Raw genomic sequence first — 15729 nt, 5'->3', positions numbered from 1 at the left:
AAAAACCCGAGTTGTCAGTGACACTATCATTCTATAAAACACAGGTAAATTCATCGTTAAGTATTAAAGTTAAATAAATAATAATGAAAGCACACGTGTCATTTTTTTTATTTAACAATGACACATATTACATTTCTGATGTGTCCCACAAAACTCTCGGCACAGTAGAGCCAACCCTCGTCACAGCCCAATAATTATCTCCTCCTTTTTTTGTTTAACTGAGTGCAGTCTCGAAACCGTTGGAACATTGCGTTGGCCTTGAGTCATTAATGAAACTGAAAGAGCAGTTTTCCGGTTTCGTTATAATCAAGGAAACAGGAAAAACTAGAAGTTTTGGTTATCTTTTTGGAATCACAGTAAGTATACATCATATAGCTTATTATGTGAATTCTTTGTGGTTGATTGCTTTAAAAAATAACAATCATAAAACAAACATGGAGTATAATCAGATCGATACTTTGGGTCCTTGTGTTGATCAAAAATAATAATCAAAGTTCGTCTCTAACAGATTCAAGCTGAAATAGGGTTTAATGATAAAATATGAACGCATAAAAAAAAACATTTATAAAAACAACCATATACTTTGGAGTAGGTGTGAACCCCCCTCGCCCCCGCGGAAAAAATTCCTGGATTCGCGCCTGATATACTTCATGTGGAAGTATTCCGGGGCCCTCTTCCTCCTTTGTCTGACTTAGGTGTTACAACCCTCTGCGTTTAATTTCACCATTTTTTTTTAAAAATTCCCAACATTGATTTTCAATTAGATTCAAATGGCAATTAGTATGAAGTATGAAGCGTTGCTTACGTGTTCAGAAATGAATGTTATGTATAACCATAATAAAAGGAAAATTATCTCTCTCTCTCTCTCTCTCTCTATATATATATATATGAATGTAATAATAATGAAAATTCTGTGCATGATAAATATCTGTCGCTTTTATATTGTTTATACAGAGATCGAAATACGTTAAAAATACTGAGTGCAAATGTTTTAGGTCAAATGTTATTAATAGCTGTAAAAACTATTGGCTAAAGAAAATAGAAGTCAATGCCTGTGTCATATTGGTTTTGAATAAACTGACTACATCTATATGGGTATGGTCCACTATTTTTTCCCCACAGGCGACAATGTTACCGTTACTTCACATAGCAATGTCCCTAATTTTCGATGAGCAGTGACTGACCTTTCAAATCAAAGCACATCAGGTTGTCTTTCCTTATTTAAATATCTCGAGATAGCATGTCAAATTTGTTACCCCGCAAAATGCGTCTGTCTGCGTAAACCTCTGCAAATGAAAATGAAAGTAGGAAAGTCCATTCTTTTCACTGTTAATAATTCTGCTGATCGTCTTGATCAAATTACATTTGCCAAGATTTTTGTAAGGTAACATGCTCTTTATCAATAAGTATGAGGCTCAATTTAGTACATTATCTTTTTTCCCGTCATTATATTTTTTATTCAAGTCTGCAAATTAAGGAATTGTAATTTTTTCTGCACTACTTCTTCCCCCAGCGATTCTAAAAATAATTAGAGGCATGTACCCATATAATGGTCTCCTTTACTAAATTCTGGTAGGACAAATTATCGGACATTAACATGTGACGATCAATGTCTTGAGAAGATATTTCTCTTATCAGAGGGTCGTTCCACCTTCAACTTACGTATATAACGTGTTCTTCGTGTCTTTTATAGACGGTCCTTTTTTAATCAAACGTGCATTTGAAAAAAAAAAAAAAAACCCTTCAAGGTCCATGTTTTTGTGCTTTTAAAGAAGCATATTTGGAATGTACATTTGTATACACTTAATGTAGAGGAGGGAAGGGGATATGAACAAACACCCCCTTTAATCACCTATTGAGTTTATATAGCAATTTTGAGAAAATGTGGATAAGATGAAATTGTTTATTTTCACTCTAGCAAGGAAATTAACAGAGCACTAAAATTAAATTCAAGAAATAAAATGCAAAGTTGTGAAATATGAAATAAACGTTAGTTTGATTAATTGTGTATATATATTCTATTTACTTCGAAAGTATTTCATATATATAATCATAATCAGATTATATACTTTTTTCCCTCTTGCAGACTTCTATTGATCATGCCAGCTATATGTACAAGGTGTGGTTGGAGGGGTTTAGGGATGATTTCTTTGTTTGTCATCAGTACTTGTTTGGTATGTATATAATCTTCATGATAAAATCATAAAAGTCATTTTGTTCTGTAAATGTTTAGGCTTGGTAAATATCTACATGAAATTTACACTTAAGGCTAATTAAGATGAAAGATTTATAAAGTATTTTGTACAAAGTTTTTTAAGATGATTATCGTGATTATAACCAGTTTTTTTTTTTTTTTTTTTTTTTTTTTTTTTTTTTTTTTTTAATTTTTTTTTGCAAGCTAGGAAATTATTTTTTCATAACCATTATGAAATTAATATTTTGTAAGATATTGCATTTTTCTCTGTGATCAATGCAAAGTTAGAAGAAAGACAAAGATGACCTTTTATACATTCATTTTCAAGTGTAAAGGGTTTGAAATGTTTATTTTTTTTAAAAGGACAGATGGGTAAAATTTCAGAATGCCTGAAATGTTTTCAGTATTCTAATTTGAACTCTTCTCTTAAGAGCAAAATTCAAATGCTCAGTACTACATATATTGAGATAGAAATGTGCCTTGAAAATATAGATTTAGGGACAATCCAACCCAGTACTAAGATTTTTACCTCTAAGTCACACATGATCTTAGATAGCCTTACATTAGTCTTCTGAAATAGACTATTCTGATAATTTTGATTTTTTTTTGTTAATTGAAAATCTACAAATTAAACTTAGTTAATAGTTTGACATTTTGAGTTAAATAAATGGAATGCTGCAGAAACTGGAGAACTAAAATTTACATCTGGATATTAATCACTGATGAAATTAAATCCATGAGAAAATTCTATTGTGAAATGTACTTTATCCTGAATATTAAGTTAGAATTTTGGCCAACTGGAAAAAAAAACAGAGACTGTAATTAACAGTAGTGTTTTTCAAATTCAGGCTTTACTTGGAATCATCTCGGTGATATATGGGATAATGTTAATGTTGAATGGCGGAGCCCTTAGAAACCCTGATATAAGTCCAGTCCTGAACAGCATCACAATGGGTTCACTTAAACCTGGAGTCCTAATCAGCATCCTGCCAATATTGCTGATTGTTATTGGAGTGATAACATTACTAGGAGCTGTTCTGGGTTTACTCATAACAATATTATTACAGAGGAAGGTTTTCTTAATTATAGTAGGTATTTTCGCAAGGTTAGAGGGGTCTGGTGAAACATTGCAATGAATAATTCATGTAATTCAGAACCTTGATAGTGCTTTAATTTTGTACATGTATATTTTAATAGTATTCTTTATTCTGTATATATCATATGGAAATTAATTTTCCTTTTCTTTTTAGTGCTCTATTCTGAGTTTCGTGGTATGTTTGGGAACCATAGTCATTATTGCTCTGTTTATCTCCGGAACTCAGGTACAAGATTATTTTTCTTTATGTAAGATGATTAAACATATAATATTATTTCATTTAGCATGATATGTACTGCTTTATGTTTATGGAATAATTTGTGATATTAAACTTCACATTTCTTAACATTCATACCCCCCCCCCCCCCCCGAAAAGAAAATCTGACGTACCTCAAATAACATAGCTTTGGATGGGTATTGCTGATGAAAGAAAAGCCCAATTGTTTTACTTAATATTTTCTATAATAAATAAGAAAGTTTGTAAAATATATAGTAGAATGGATATTAATTATGTATGGAAGGTACATAATCCAACCTTAATTAAAATTTTTTTGGTGTGTGTAGTGTATACAGGTTGTAGATATCGTCATGTGTATCATTCTCATACTTTAATGGATATTGTCAGAACTTCTCAGTATCAAATAATATTATCTTGATACTTCACAAACATTTATGGTTTGGAAATGAAGCATTGCTTCATAAATGAACTCTTGATTAATGAACTCTTAAGTTCATATTTAAGGTCAATACCATGGCACTTGTTGTCTGGTGTCTTAAATGGTTGTCAATAAGAGCAGTTTTTTTCATTTAGATTTGAAAACATAGCAAAAACGTTAGGCTACATGTTCACATGGTGTCATACAAACCTATAGTATAACAGAACTTTTCTTATTTACTTTCTCTTTTTACTTGGCTATTTAATTACTACCAATAACATCAGGAAGTGTCCTTACTTCAGGGGGGTAAATAATAAGTAAAATTAAAAACAAGTTAACTCAAATGCCCTCTAAAAAGTTGCATCAGAAATTGATTTACTTATATAAAAATTTCATAACATTTTATTCAAGTTTCATTGGTAACATGCCTTGAGGTTGGGCAACAATATGAAGGAATACGTGAACACATCTAAAAATATATTTTCAAAAATAACAATTCTAGGTTGTAAATTTGCATGCATTTGATTCTTATATCGGATTATTATTTTTTCCCAAACTTCTTAAGTAAAAAAAAGCAAAGCTACAAATTTAAATGTAAGCAACCCTCATAAAAATAAAGATTGTCAAATAATTATTCCAGGCCATTTTGGAACCAGAATATGCAGTTATATGAATACAACAGGCATATTAAGTTTTGATTTGTAAAGACACTTCTATGATAAAAAGAGAAAATCTATATAGACATGTTTCCACCCCACCCCTCCCAAAAAAGGATACAAAATTGTCATAATATGATTTAGTTGTAAACTAACTAAGTATGACCGATGCATATAAGGAATAACATTCAGAAATATTCTTCAGATTTAAACAAATACACGTGCCATCAAATTTTGATTGCAGGATTATGTTTGGCAATAACAGAAATGCATAGTTAATAATATCTTGGATTTATTTTTCAAGCAGAACTGGTTAAAAGAATTCAAAAATAAATAAATAAAAAATAAAAAAAATGGAAACAATCAACATATAATAATTATATGAATTAAGATTTTTCAAATAAAAATCAATATTGGTAATTATTCATTTGAAATTCATTTGTAAATAGAGAAAGCTCCTCCTGTTTAACTTTATTTACCAGTCAGATTATGCTAATTTGTAAATATTATTACAACTACATACTGCAATAAAACCCTACATGACTACTTTGTGCTGTTTTGACCGCATACATTTCTGGCAGTAAACTGTATCATTTTTGTCACGTGACATCAAAATATTTTAATGTATAATTTTAGATCAGTAAAGAACAGATGGTTGAAAGACTGCAGGACAACTTTACAGATGTGTCAATAAACAGCAGTAATGAACTGTCTAATGCCTGGAATGTAATGTTTCTGGACGTAAGTATATGTATTGTACACTTGATTATGTTGTAAGTGTTGGTATTGGTTTAATTGATTTGAGTGTGCGTTTTGATATTATTAAATTGTTGGTGCATTGTTAGAATTGGTATAATTGATAACTGATTTGTCTGTAAGTATTGGCATAATTTATTTCTTTGTAGGTATAAGTATAATAAATTTGATGGAAAATATCGGTGAAATTGATCTGGTTGTTTGTATTTGTATGTTGTTTTTAACGTCCCTCTCGAGAATTTTACACTCATATTGAGACACCACCACTTGCTGGTGGAGAGCTGCAAATTTTGTCCTATACTCAGCACTTATGGCCATTGAGCAGTGAGGGATCTTTTTCGTGCCAGCACCTACTGCGACACGGGACCTCGGTTTATACGGTCTCATCCGAATACGTCTCCACGTCCCACAGTGGGATTAGAACCCGCGACGTAAGGTTGTAAGTACAATGTGTATTTGTATAAGTTGATATGGTCGTAAGTATTTTTATTATTGATCTGATGGTTAGAATATTTATTATTGATTTGGTGATAAGCATTAATATAATTTATTGATGGAAAATATTGGTATAATTAATTTTGTTGAAAGTATTGGTGTAATTGAATCGATGGTTAGGATTGACATGTTGGTATGTTTGAATTGGTATTGAAGGATTATGTATTGTTTAATGCTGAACGGCAGTATTTCAGTCATATTTCGGCGGTATTTTACATGTATAATTTATATGGGTATAAATGTTGGCATATAAAGTATTGGTATAATTGATTTAATAGTAGAACAGCAAAACCATGATCAGCTTTCTTTACATGGAAGCATCCACAGGTAGTGTAGATTCAGGTTCACTCAAATTATTACCCCAGGGGTAGGGAGAGCCAAAATGGACAATCAAATTTTTACATTTTTTACATTAGGAATACATAGAAAAATCACTTCAAAAATCTTCATTTCAAGAATGGCACAACCATGTTGATTCATATTTATATGGATCCAGCCACAGGTATATGTATATTCAATTTTGTTCAAATCATGACCCCCCTGGGTTATGTGTGTGTGTGTGTGGTTTACAATGGACAGTAAAAGTTTTACACAGGAAAACAGGAAAAATCTTTTTCTAAAGATAGCAAAGCCATATTCATTTATATTTGGATATATGGATTCATCAACAGGTAGTGTTTATTCAAGTTTGTCCATATCATGACCCCCGGGGGTAGGTTGGGGTCACAATTAGGATAAAAGTTTTTCACAGGAATACATAAAAAAAAGCCTTTAAAAATCTTCTCAAGAATAGCAAAGCCATGATTAGTCATATTTATATGGAAGCATCCTCAGATAGTGTAGATTCAAGTTTGTTCAAAACATGACCCCCGGGGGAAGGATTCGGCTTCAATAGGTGATCAAAGCTTTACATGGGAAGAAATAGGAAAGAAACGAATAAAATGCATTGTGGCCCATAGGCCTCTTGTTATGTTTGATTTTATAGAAGACTACGTAAATGGGAGCAATTCAACCAACCTATTTAAGAGATAAGATATATATATATATATATATATATAAGAATGAGATAAAATAAATAAAAGTATATATTGGATGTTTAATATTCAGGATGAATTTATGCTATTTTTCATTCTATAAAGACAACGGTACTAAATGTATCAATTCTGCATATGAAGAAAACAATGAAATTATTCCTTTCATCATAATTTCTTAATAATATCGTTTCTTTTTATTATAATTACATGTATCAATCTACAAAGTATACGCATGAAAGCATAAATCCGTAAAAAGTTGGAAAATCCAAGATTAACGTTGGAAAATCCAAGATTTAAGATGGAATTACCAACTTCCAAGCTGGTAAAGACAGGATTAAAGTTGGAATTTCTAACTTTAAAGTTGGAAAGGCCAACTTTAAAGCTAGAACTACCAACTTTAAAGTTGAAATTACCAACTTTAAATTTGGAACTACCGACGTTGAAGTTGGATAAGCCAACTTCAAAAAAGATTTGTTGGATGTTGGCATATAAGACTTTTAGATCATTATGGCATGAAAATAGTGCGTAATTAAAACCTACACGTACACATGCATTTTCCGAATAGAATGAAAATTCAAAAGGTATTGATGCTATCATTGCCAGTAAATTCTAATTTTAAAACTCTTTTTATTAATGTTCGTGTTTGAGAATGTGAAGAAAAAAATAGTAAGCGTTGAAAGTTAGTGATAAAAGGCTATATTATATAGGATAATCTCATGATAGGTTTATATGCAGGTTATTGAAGTACAATCCTGCTCTCTATATAGCTGATGTTTTATATTTGTTTGTATTTGTAATATTTTTACCTGAAGATAGTTTATGTTTAAATTGTATTTCATGGGTTACAGTTGGTTTATGGTTATGATGTATTTCATGGGTTACAGTTGGACTGCTGTGGAGTAAATGCTGTAAACGGTACCACTAATGATTTTGACAAAACTCCTTGGTGTACAACTAAAGGTGACTGCCAACAAACAAATGCTGAAATTCCAAAGACCTGCTGTGTCAACGTCACAGAAAACACATACTCTGCAGCCTCTGACAAATGTTATTCAGAAGTCATCAAGAGAACCTATAAACCAAAGGTATAATCGACATTTATCAACTATAGAGTTAGTCAAAACAGAAAACACACATAGTTTATTCTAGACTATTTATTTCACAATCTTGTTTATCATCAGGGATGTTTCGAGGTAATAGAAGTTCAAATCAGTGCCTTCTCTTCAACTATTCTCGGCGTTGGAATACCAATTTTATTTCTAGAGGTATATCTTTATTATCGTATTTGTTAATGTGGTTTGGTGAGGATATATATATATATATATATATATATATATATATATATATATATATATAGAGAGAGAGAGAGAGAGAGAGAGAGAGAGAGAGAGAGAGAGCACTAAAATGACCAACGACACGAACAATAGAAATTGTCAAATTTTCGGGACGCCCTGTCTCTTTCTCAGGACAAAGAAAAAAGTTAAGAAGTCATAAAAACAAAGGAAATAGAAAAATCAAAAACGGCTAGCACTACTACTAAACTACAGCAGACTATTTATTTACAATGTTACATGTTGAATTTTATAATCAGTTGTAAAGAAATAAATCCGGACCGCTATGAAATATGTCCGGTCTCTCGGGTGTACTCTGGTGAAGTGCGATTTACATAATTGAACGGCCAAGCAGTAAATCGTACACTGTCTTATTCTCTCAAAATAGCTTAACTTTACATGATAAAAAGAAACTAAAGAAAGATAATTTAGATGTATTATAAATGTCATGTGGAAAAGTTTTAGGACTGTTTATCGGATAAAAGAAAAAATAAACAAAAATGTAAGCAACAAATCTATGCGTGGGTTGTTCCAGAATTGATTATGCGAATTAACAGTAAAGTTAACACTATATAGAGAGAATAAACTTGTTTGTTACAATCAGGAATTGGGTCTAGTTTACGTTCATCCTGGTGAAGTCATTTAGTTTGTTGATACCATTAGGGCGGAATCACTTCAGTCTGTGCATCCAGAAAGCAGTTGGTCATTTTTAGTGCTTTCTATAAATTTCCATCCTTGACCTTGTATCTATTTAGTAGATCCGACACTTAGAATATACAGTGTTGTTGGTTTTTGTAGTGCTTTCTATATATATATATATATATATATATATATATATATATATATATATATATATATATATATATATATATATATATATATATAATGTATTAAAAGCCAGAATTAATTTTTTGCTAGTAGTGCAATTACATGTGATTTGGTAGAAACTAAATACTTCATCTGATTACATAAAATTGATGATCATGCAGTAGTCACAGCCCAAACATATATACATGTAGCTGGTATTTTGTTTTCTTGAAAATAAATTTGTCAAATTGCAAGGATACATCAAAGTGAGTTGCCAATAACGACATTTTTTTTAAAGATTTGAATCTCAGTTGATATCTGGAACACTGTTGAATGCTGAGGTATTTATGTCCCTACCCCTGTGGTTAACGGTATTTTGTTTTTATATGCAGTGGATTAAATGTTTAATTCATGGAATTGAAACTTTTCAGATACTTTGCGGTATTCTTGCTGTCGTATTATGTTTCAAAGATGATTTCCTGAATCCAGAAGGAGCCAGTTTTAAAGAAATTTGCAGGTCGTTTTGCAACCCTGAACAGAAACCTAGTCAGGGAAATGAACAAGAATTGCAAGAAATGGCACCACTTAAATAAAAACAAGGATTCAATTTATGAGAGGGTAATTATAACTCAGTCTACCTGTGTCTTTTTGCATTTCCTTTCAGTTTGGACGAGAATTATTCGAATACAAAAAGGATTTGTTATCAGTTTTTGCCAGTTAATAGAGTGTTTTGGAGGTGAGGAAAACCAAAAAAGTTGGGAAAAAAGAGGAAGTATACAGAATCACTTGATATAATTTTTGAAATTTATGAACATTATAAATTAAGTAGATCCTATGTAGAATATGTAGCAGGGCACATTTTTCACATTTCGAAAAAAAGAAACATTTGTAAAGATATAAATCTTAATGTGCAGGTTCTTTATTTGGTAACAATAAACTTAATATTGATCTAAATGAACGGTTCGTCTCATTGTTATCGTAGTTTTCTATTTTTTTTTGTAAGAGGTTGTTAAATAAATAGAGGATATTCAATGTTTTGTAGATGAATATGGAATTAATCACACGAGTGGGACAAATTTTTTCTTTTATATTTTCACGAGTGCGAAGCACGAGAGAAAATACACAAAAATCCTGTCTCAAGAGTGAAATAAATTCCATATTCATCAACAAAACATTGAATTTTCTGTTTATTACATTTTCATTGAATTTCCCTTAGTCTTTTATAAAACGGTGTCATATACTGTGACGTCATAGGTAAGCGGTTGAGACGTCATGAGAGATTGAAAAACTTTGTAAACATTGATTTTTATCAACGTATTTGGAGAAACTTTGGTAGTTTTAGTATCTGTCAGGATGGTTCATTTACTTTCTCTATCTTATGACAGGCAAGGGAGTTTTTTTTTTTTAAAACCCACTCTACTGAAGGTAAGGAAAATCGAGAGTTTTGCCGCATTTCTGATATTCTCACACGGTGAGAATACCATTTTGATACCCTTTTATTCCATAGATAAATTACAGTATTTCACTGTTGAAAATGTAGTAATTTCTTTTAGCTCAGTAGTTTTAGTATAACATTTCCAATATGTCTTAAAATTTATCAAATTAAGGCAGCTTTATCTGTGTTCATGTAAGACCGTGTTTGTATAAGTTTAAATATTGTATAAGCGCCAGTCTAAGGTATTGTTGGCATGAAAAGGTTATGAATAATAATTTATTAAGTTTACTCCGTAAGTTCATGTATGTCCCCAATTTTGATAATTCAGTGTTTAATGCTTTAATAGACAATGCTGTACTCCGTAAGTTCATGCATGTCCCCAATTTGGATAATTCAGTGTTTAATGCTTTAAGAGACAATGCTGTACTCCGTAAGTTCATGCATGTCCCCAGTTTTGATAATTCAGTGTTTAATGCTTTAATAGACAATGCTGTACTCCATTATTTCATTAACTATGTATAAATTCTATTGTTACTCATAGTATAATCACATGTACCTGAAACTGACAATCACCAAAATAAGATTTGGGATAATTGCTATATTTGCTGTTCCTGATTATTGTTAATGATACGCGATATGTGTAATCCATCAAATTTCCAGCTGTTTATATTTGCCTGTTCTAAGTCTGGTTTTGTTTAACAGGAATGTGAACTTGGTCACTGTCCATTATCTTCAAGTGTACATATAAATTACTTTTTTTCAAAACATTTTTGATAGTGCTTTATTATTTCTGTTGTAGTGTAAAAATACCGCTTTGATTTGTCTTTGCTAGAAGTATTTTGTCCTAATTAGGATACTATTTATGCTTGGCTTATCATACATATCTGTTTTTACAAATTTACATTAATATTTTGTGTTGTGATGTACCTTTTCCTTTGATTCTACAAACGCTACAATTTTGATGGATTCCTATTTTTTAACCATAAATGTTGTTAATTATGTACAATGTATTGTTTCTTATTTTTGTTTATGTGACATTAATAAAAAAAATTAATCCTTTATCTTCTGCTTAGACTTATTTATGAGTACACAGAATAACTATATGATACTGGCAGACGCGTCGCCCAGTATAAAAAGGCGTCACTCTTTTGTTGCTCTATAAGGGGCACAAACTCAAGGAGTTCATTCGGTGCCCCTCGGATAATCCCCAGGGATATTAAACATATGTCATATGTACAGTCTTCAGATTCCCAGTTCTGGTATGAAACCGATACTTCATACAAAAATTTGAAAGAATGTAAAGTTTCTGTAAGAGTGAATGAAGATTTCATTCCTGACCCCGTGTCTTCTATTTCAAAATGTTCTGCGAAAAACTGTAAAACTTGTGACATTTTGATAACTAACACTTCTTTCACTAGTAGTCTTACTGGACAGAGCCTCTATATCAAAACTTGGGAAAATCTGAACTGCAGATCTTCTAATGTTGTCTACGGAATAGAATGTAATCTTTGTGGACTTATTTATGTTGGTGAAACCAAGGGTCCACTTCATAAAAGAATATCGGGTCACAGATTTCAAATAAACAACGGGGGCCAGCAGCTTCTTTACAAACACTTTAATTTACCTGATCATTCAATTTTATCAATGAAAGTTAGAATTCTAAAAAGATTTACCATCATACAAACAGTCCATCACTGAGTACACCTTTCCGTAGACAACGAGAAAAATTTTGGTTTAGTAAACTAAGGACGGCCTTTCCCTATGGATGCAATGACAATGTCGATAGTGTTGGGAATCTTTCCAGTCCACAGTGTGTCAATGTCAATGTGATGGGACTTTTCTGCCATACAAAGAGACGTAAACGTAGTCATGGGCATCGGTCTTACAACATTGTCTTTGTTTGTAAGGCTCATTATATTAAATGTATTTTAGAGGAACTTGGATTTAATTCCACAAGTGGTAATCCAACTTATACTCATAGTTCCCTTTCTAAGGAGGAAATTCTTCAAAAATCATTTGTCAGTTTTGAATATTTTTAATATTCCCAACAACCCAAATGAATTTGAATTACCATATCTATATTGGATTCCGAAACTTCATAAAAATCAAACAAATATACATAGCGGGTTCCAGTAAATGTTCTACCAAGCCTCTTCCTTTACTCCTCACTTAGATATTAACAGTAGTGAAGGAGAAACTTCAACAGTACTGTGCAAGAATATATTCGAGAAGTGGTGTAAATCAGATATGGATACTAAAAAATTCAAAGGAATTTTTGGAACATTTGAAATCACAAAATTTTACCAAAATCAGCAACCTAAAAACTTACGACTATTCAACTTTATATACAACTATTCCCCACGATAAATTAAAGTCCAGAGTTTCTAACATTGTTGACAGCTGCTTTTTCAATAAAAATAGAACTCGTAGATATACTTACCTTGTCATTGGTCATTTGCAAAATTACTTTCTTAAAAATTAATCTGATTGTACACACAAGTACTCTGAAGTTGACATTAAAAAGATGCTTGAGTTTCTGATTGACAATATCTATGTGGTTTTTGGAGACCAGGTCTTCCAACAAACTATTGGAATTCCCATGGGTACCAATTGCACCCCGTTATTAGCAGATCTTTTTTTGTATTCATATGAAGCAGAATTTGTTCAAAATCTTGTACGTGAAAAGAAGAAAACACTTGCTGTGGCCTTCAACTCGACATTTAAATATATCGACGACGTATTGTCAATAAACAATGGCTATTTCCATTCATATGTCGATACGATATATCCCGGTAAGCTTGAGATAAAAGATACCACAGAGTCTGACACATCTGTTTCATATTTGGATATTTTATTAGAAAAAGACGTTAATGGTAATCTTAACAACAAAACATTATGACAAACGTGATGACTTTAACTTTTCAATCGTCAACTTCCTTTACTTGTGCAGCAATATATCCTTATCACATGAATACGGGGATTTTATGTCTCATTTGATTCGATACGCAATAGCATGCTCTACGTATGAACAATTTCTAAAACGAGGTAAATTATTGACAAACAAGTTGATTAAACAAGAATATCAGCAGGCTCGTTTAAAGTCATCATTTCATAAATTCTATGGTCGATACAATGACCTTGTCAGCAAATACAATCTTTCATTAAGTCAAATGCTGACTGACTTTTATCATACTAATTGTTAGGCCATTATTTAAATACTGATTCGTCGACGGATTTTTCCGTTATTTCCTGATCATAACAAGGAGCATATGGCGGATGTGACCGGTCGGCAGGGGATGCTCACTCCTCCATGGCACCTGATCCCATCTCTGATGTTTTGGAGGTCCGTGTTTGCTCTACTCCTATTTTGTAATGTTAAATGGACTTCTGAGCTCGAATACTGTTCGTTATCTCCACTTTTTTCATTACATAAACATGAATAATGTTGGTTGAAGATCAAACTTGAGTGCATTGAATTATGTTAATGAATCATCCGTCTTAAGATCTAAAGACTATCACTCCAGCAAGTAAGAGAAAGGTACATATTTGTAGGCTTTCATGTTTTATTGTTTGAAAATTGATTTTGCATATTTTCCTATATATTTCTTAGTGGGTTCAAAACCTTATCGTTCCAGTGAAAAGGGTCTTAAAAATATTTCTGATAAATTAAGAGAACAGACCCAGTTTTATGAATGAATGATATTCCGGGGTGTCTAAACTCACTTGCTGACGCTGTTTTTATGATATTAAGTCCAATAAATGATGTTTGCTGACAATGTTTTTACTGTCATCATTAGTAGATATACAACAAGAAGAGTTTTATTTTTCTATAAATACTGCTATGATTGTTATCTCAATATAATTGCATCTAAAAACGAGGTACATGTATTAGTTTTTACAAAGGAGGCAGGCTCTCTAAAACATTGTTCTGTTTTGCTTGATGTTGAACGTGGATATATTTTTGAATTCATTTTGCTTTATTTAAAAGTAAAGGAAAATGAATTTATTTCTTCATGAAGAAGCAATAAAACATTTTTTTTTAAATAATGAAAATTTATTTCATTGAGTCCAGACATTAACACCATTACTCGCATTTTGACCATATGGTTAAAACTTTTTTTGTAAACATCTGAAATTTGGGGTTATTCTAATTATTTTTTTTGAAACATAATAACATCCCTTGCCCTACATGTACCACTGACAAAGTTTATTCTTGCTCTGTGATAAAATTCATCTGAACATATTCTTGATGTACATAAATGTTCAACAATTTGTGCGTTACTGTCTGAATAAATAGATTTATACAATATTTTGACATTATAAGATAAATGATATGTTGTTGGCATAGACTTGAAGATCTTTATATGTCTTTTCCACTTTTATATGATGTGTTCGGTGAATCTAAAATACTGACTGTGCCTGATTTTTCATCCCGTTATGGCTCCATCAATTCTCCTATCACCAGTATTTAAGTATTCTTGATTTAACATCAGTTAAAGTAAGTTCTAAGATGTACTTAAAGTTTATTTATTCAATACAATAATAAGGAATTGAATTTACAATTTTCTTCACATTCTGACAAAAACGTTGTTACATTTCTTGCAAGAAATTTTGATCAGAAGAATTATCTAAATTTACAAATATGTTTAAACAAAGTTAAATAAGGTACTTTTTGCATATAAACTCACGGACTGTAAATTGAAAGAGGAGGACGATATAAAAGCGTACGCAGACAAGAACGATATTTTATTAGATGTTTGATGAAAATACATTTTCTCTTTACATTACCTTGTGATAATAGTGAGGATGAAAGACATTATTCAAATAAAGTGACAGATAATACCTTTAAAAAATTTCATATTATGAACATATTATGAAGTGTGACTTGACTGAACTAGCTCATGAACAATTAATGCGAATTGATACCGGTAGTGTTTATATAAAAATTTTATTTATTAATATTAATGTGATCCCACCTCTGATTTTGGAGGTCCATGTTTGCTCTGCTCCCGATTTGTATTGTTTAAATGGACATTGAGCTTGATTTATTGTATGTTGTTTTACGTCCCATTCGAGAATTTTTCACTCATATACAGACGTCACCATATACCGGTGAGGGGCTTCAAATTTTGACCTTTACTCGGCACTCAGGGCCATTGAGCAGTGAGGGATCTTTATCGTGCGAACGCCTGCCGTGACACGGGGCCTCGGTTTTTAAAGTCTCATCCGAAAGGACCCGCAACTTTCACTTCAAAATGCCGAGCGCATG

General features: G+C 31.6%; 1 protein-coding gene across 1 annotated transcript; it reads left to right on the top strand.

Annotated features, from left to right (window-relative positions):
* Window positions 1-273: 273 nt before the first annotated feature.
* LOC133174375 (tetraspanin-9-like) lies at window positions 274-10427 on the top strand. Its single transcript, XM_061309491.1, has 8 exons — window positions 274-356; window positions 2087-2174; window positions 3043-3282; window positions 3445-3516; window positions 5239-5343; window positions 7772-7972; window positions 8069-8152; window positions 9457-10427. The coding sequence occupies exons 2-8, from the start codon at window positions 2100-2102 to the stop codon at window positions 9616-9618; spliced, it is 939 nt and encodes a 312-aa protein (XP_061165475.1). The 5' UTR covers window positions 274-356; window positions 2087-2099; the 3' UTR covers window positions 9619-10427.
* Window positions 10428-15729: the final 5302 nt, after the last annotated feature.

Source organism: Saccostrea echinata, unplaced genomic scaffold, assembly GCF_033153115.1.
Source record: "Saccostrea echinata isolate AGI-Se365-2 ecotype Australia unplaced genomic scaffold, CSIRO_AGI_Sech_v1 ptg000057l, whole genome shotgun sequence".
NCBI lineage: Eukaryota > Metazoa > Mollusca > Bivalvia > Ostreida > Ostreidae > Saccostrea > Saccostrea echinata.
Note: the sequence above shows the minus strand (reverse complement) of the source record. Positions and strands in the feature narration are given on the sequence as shown.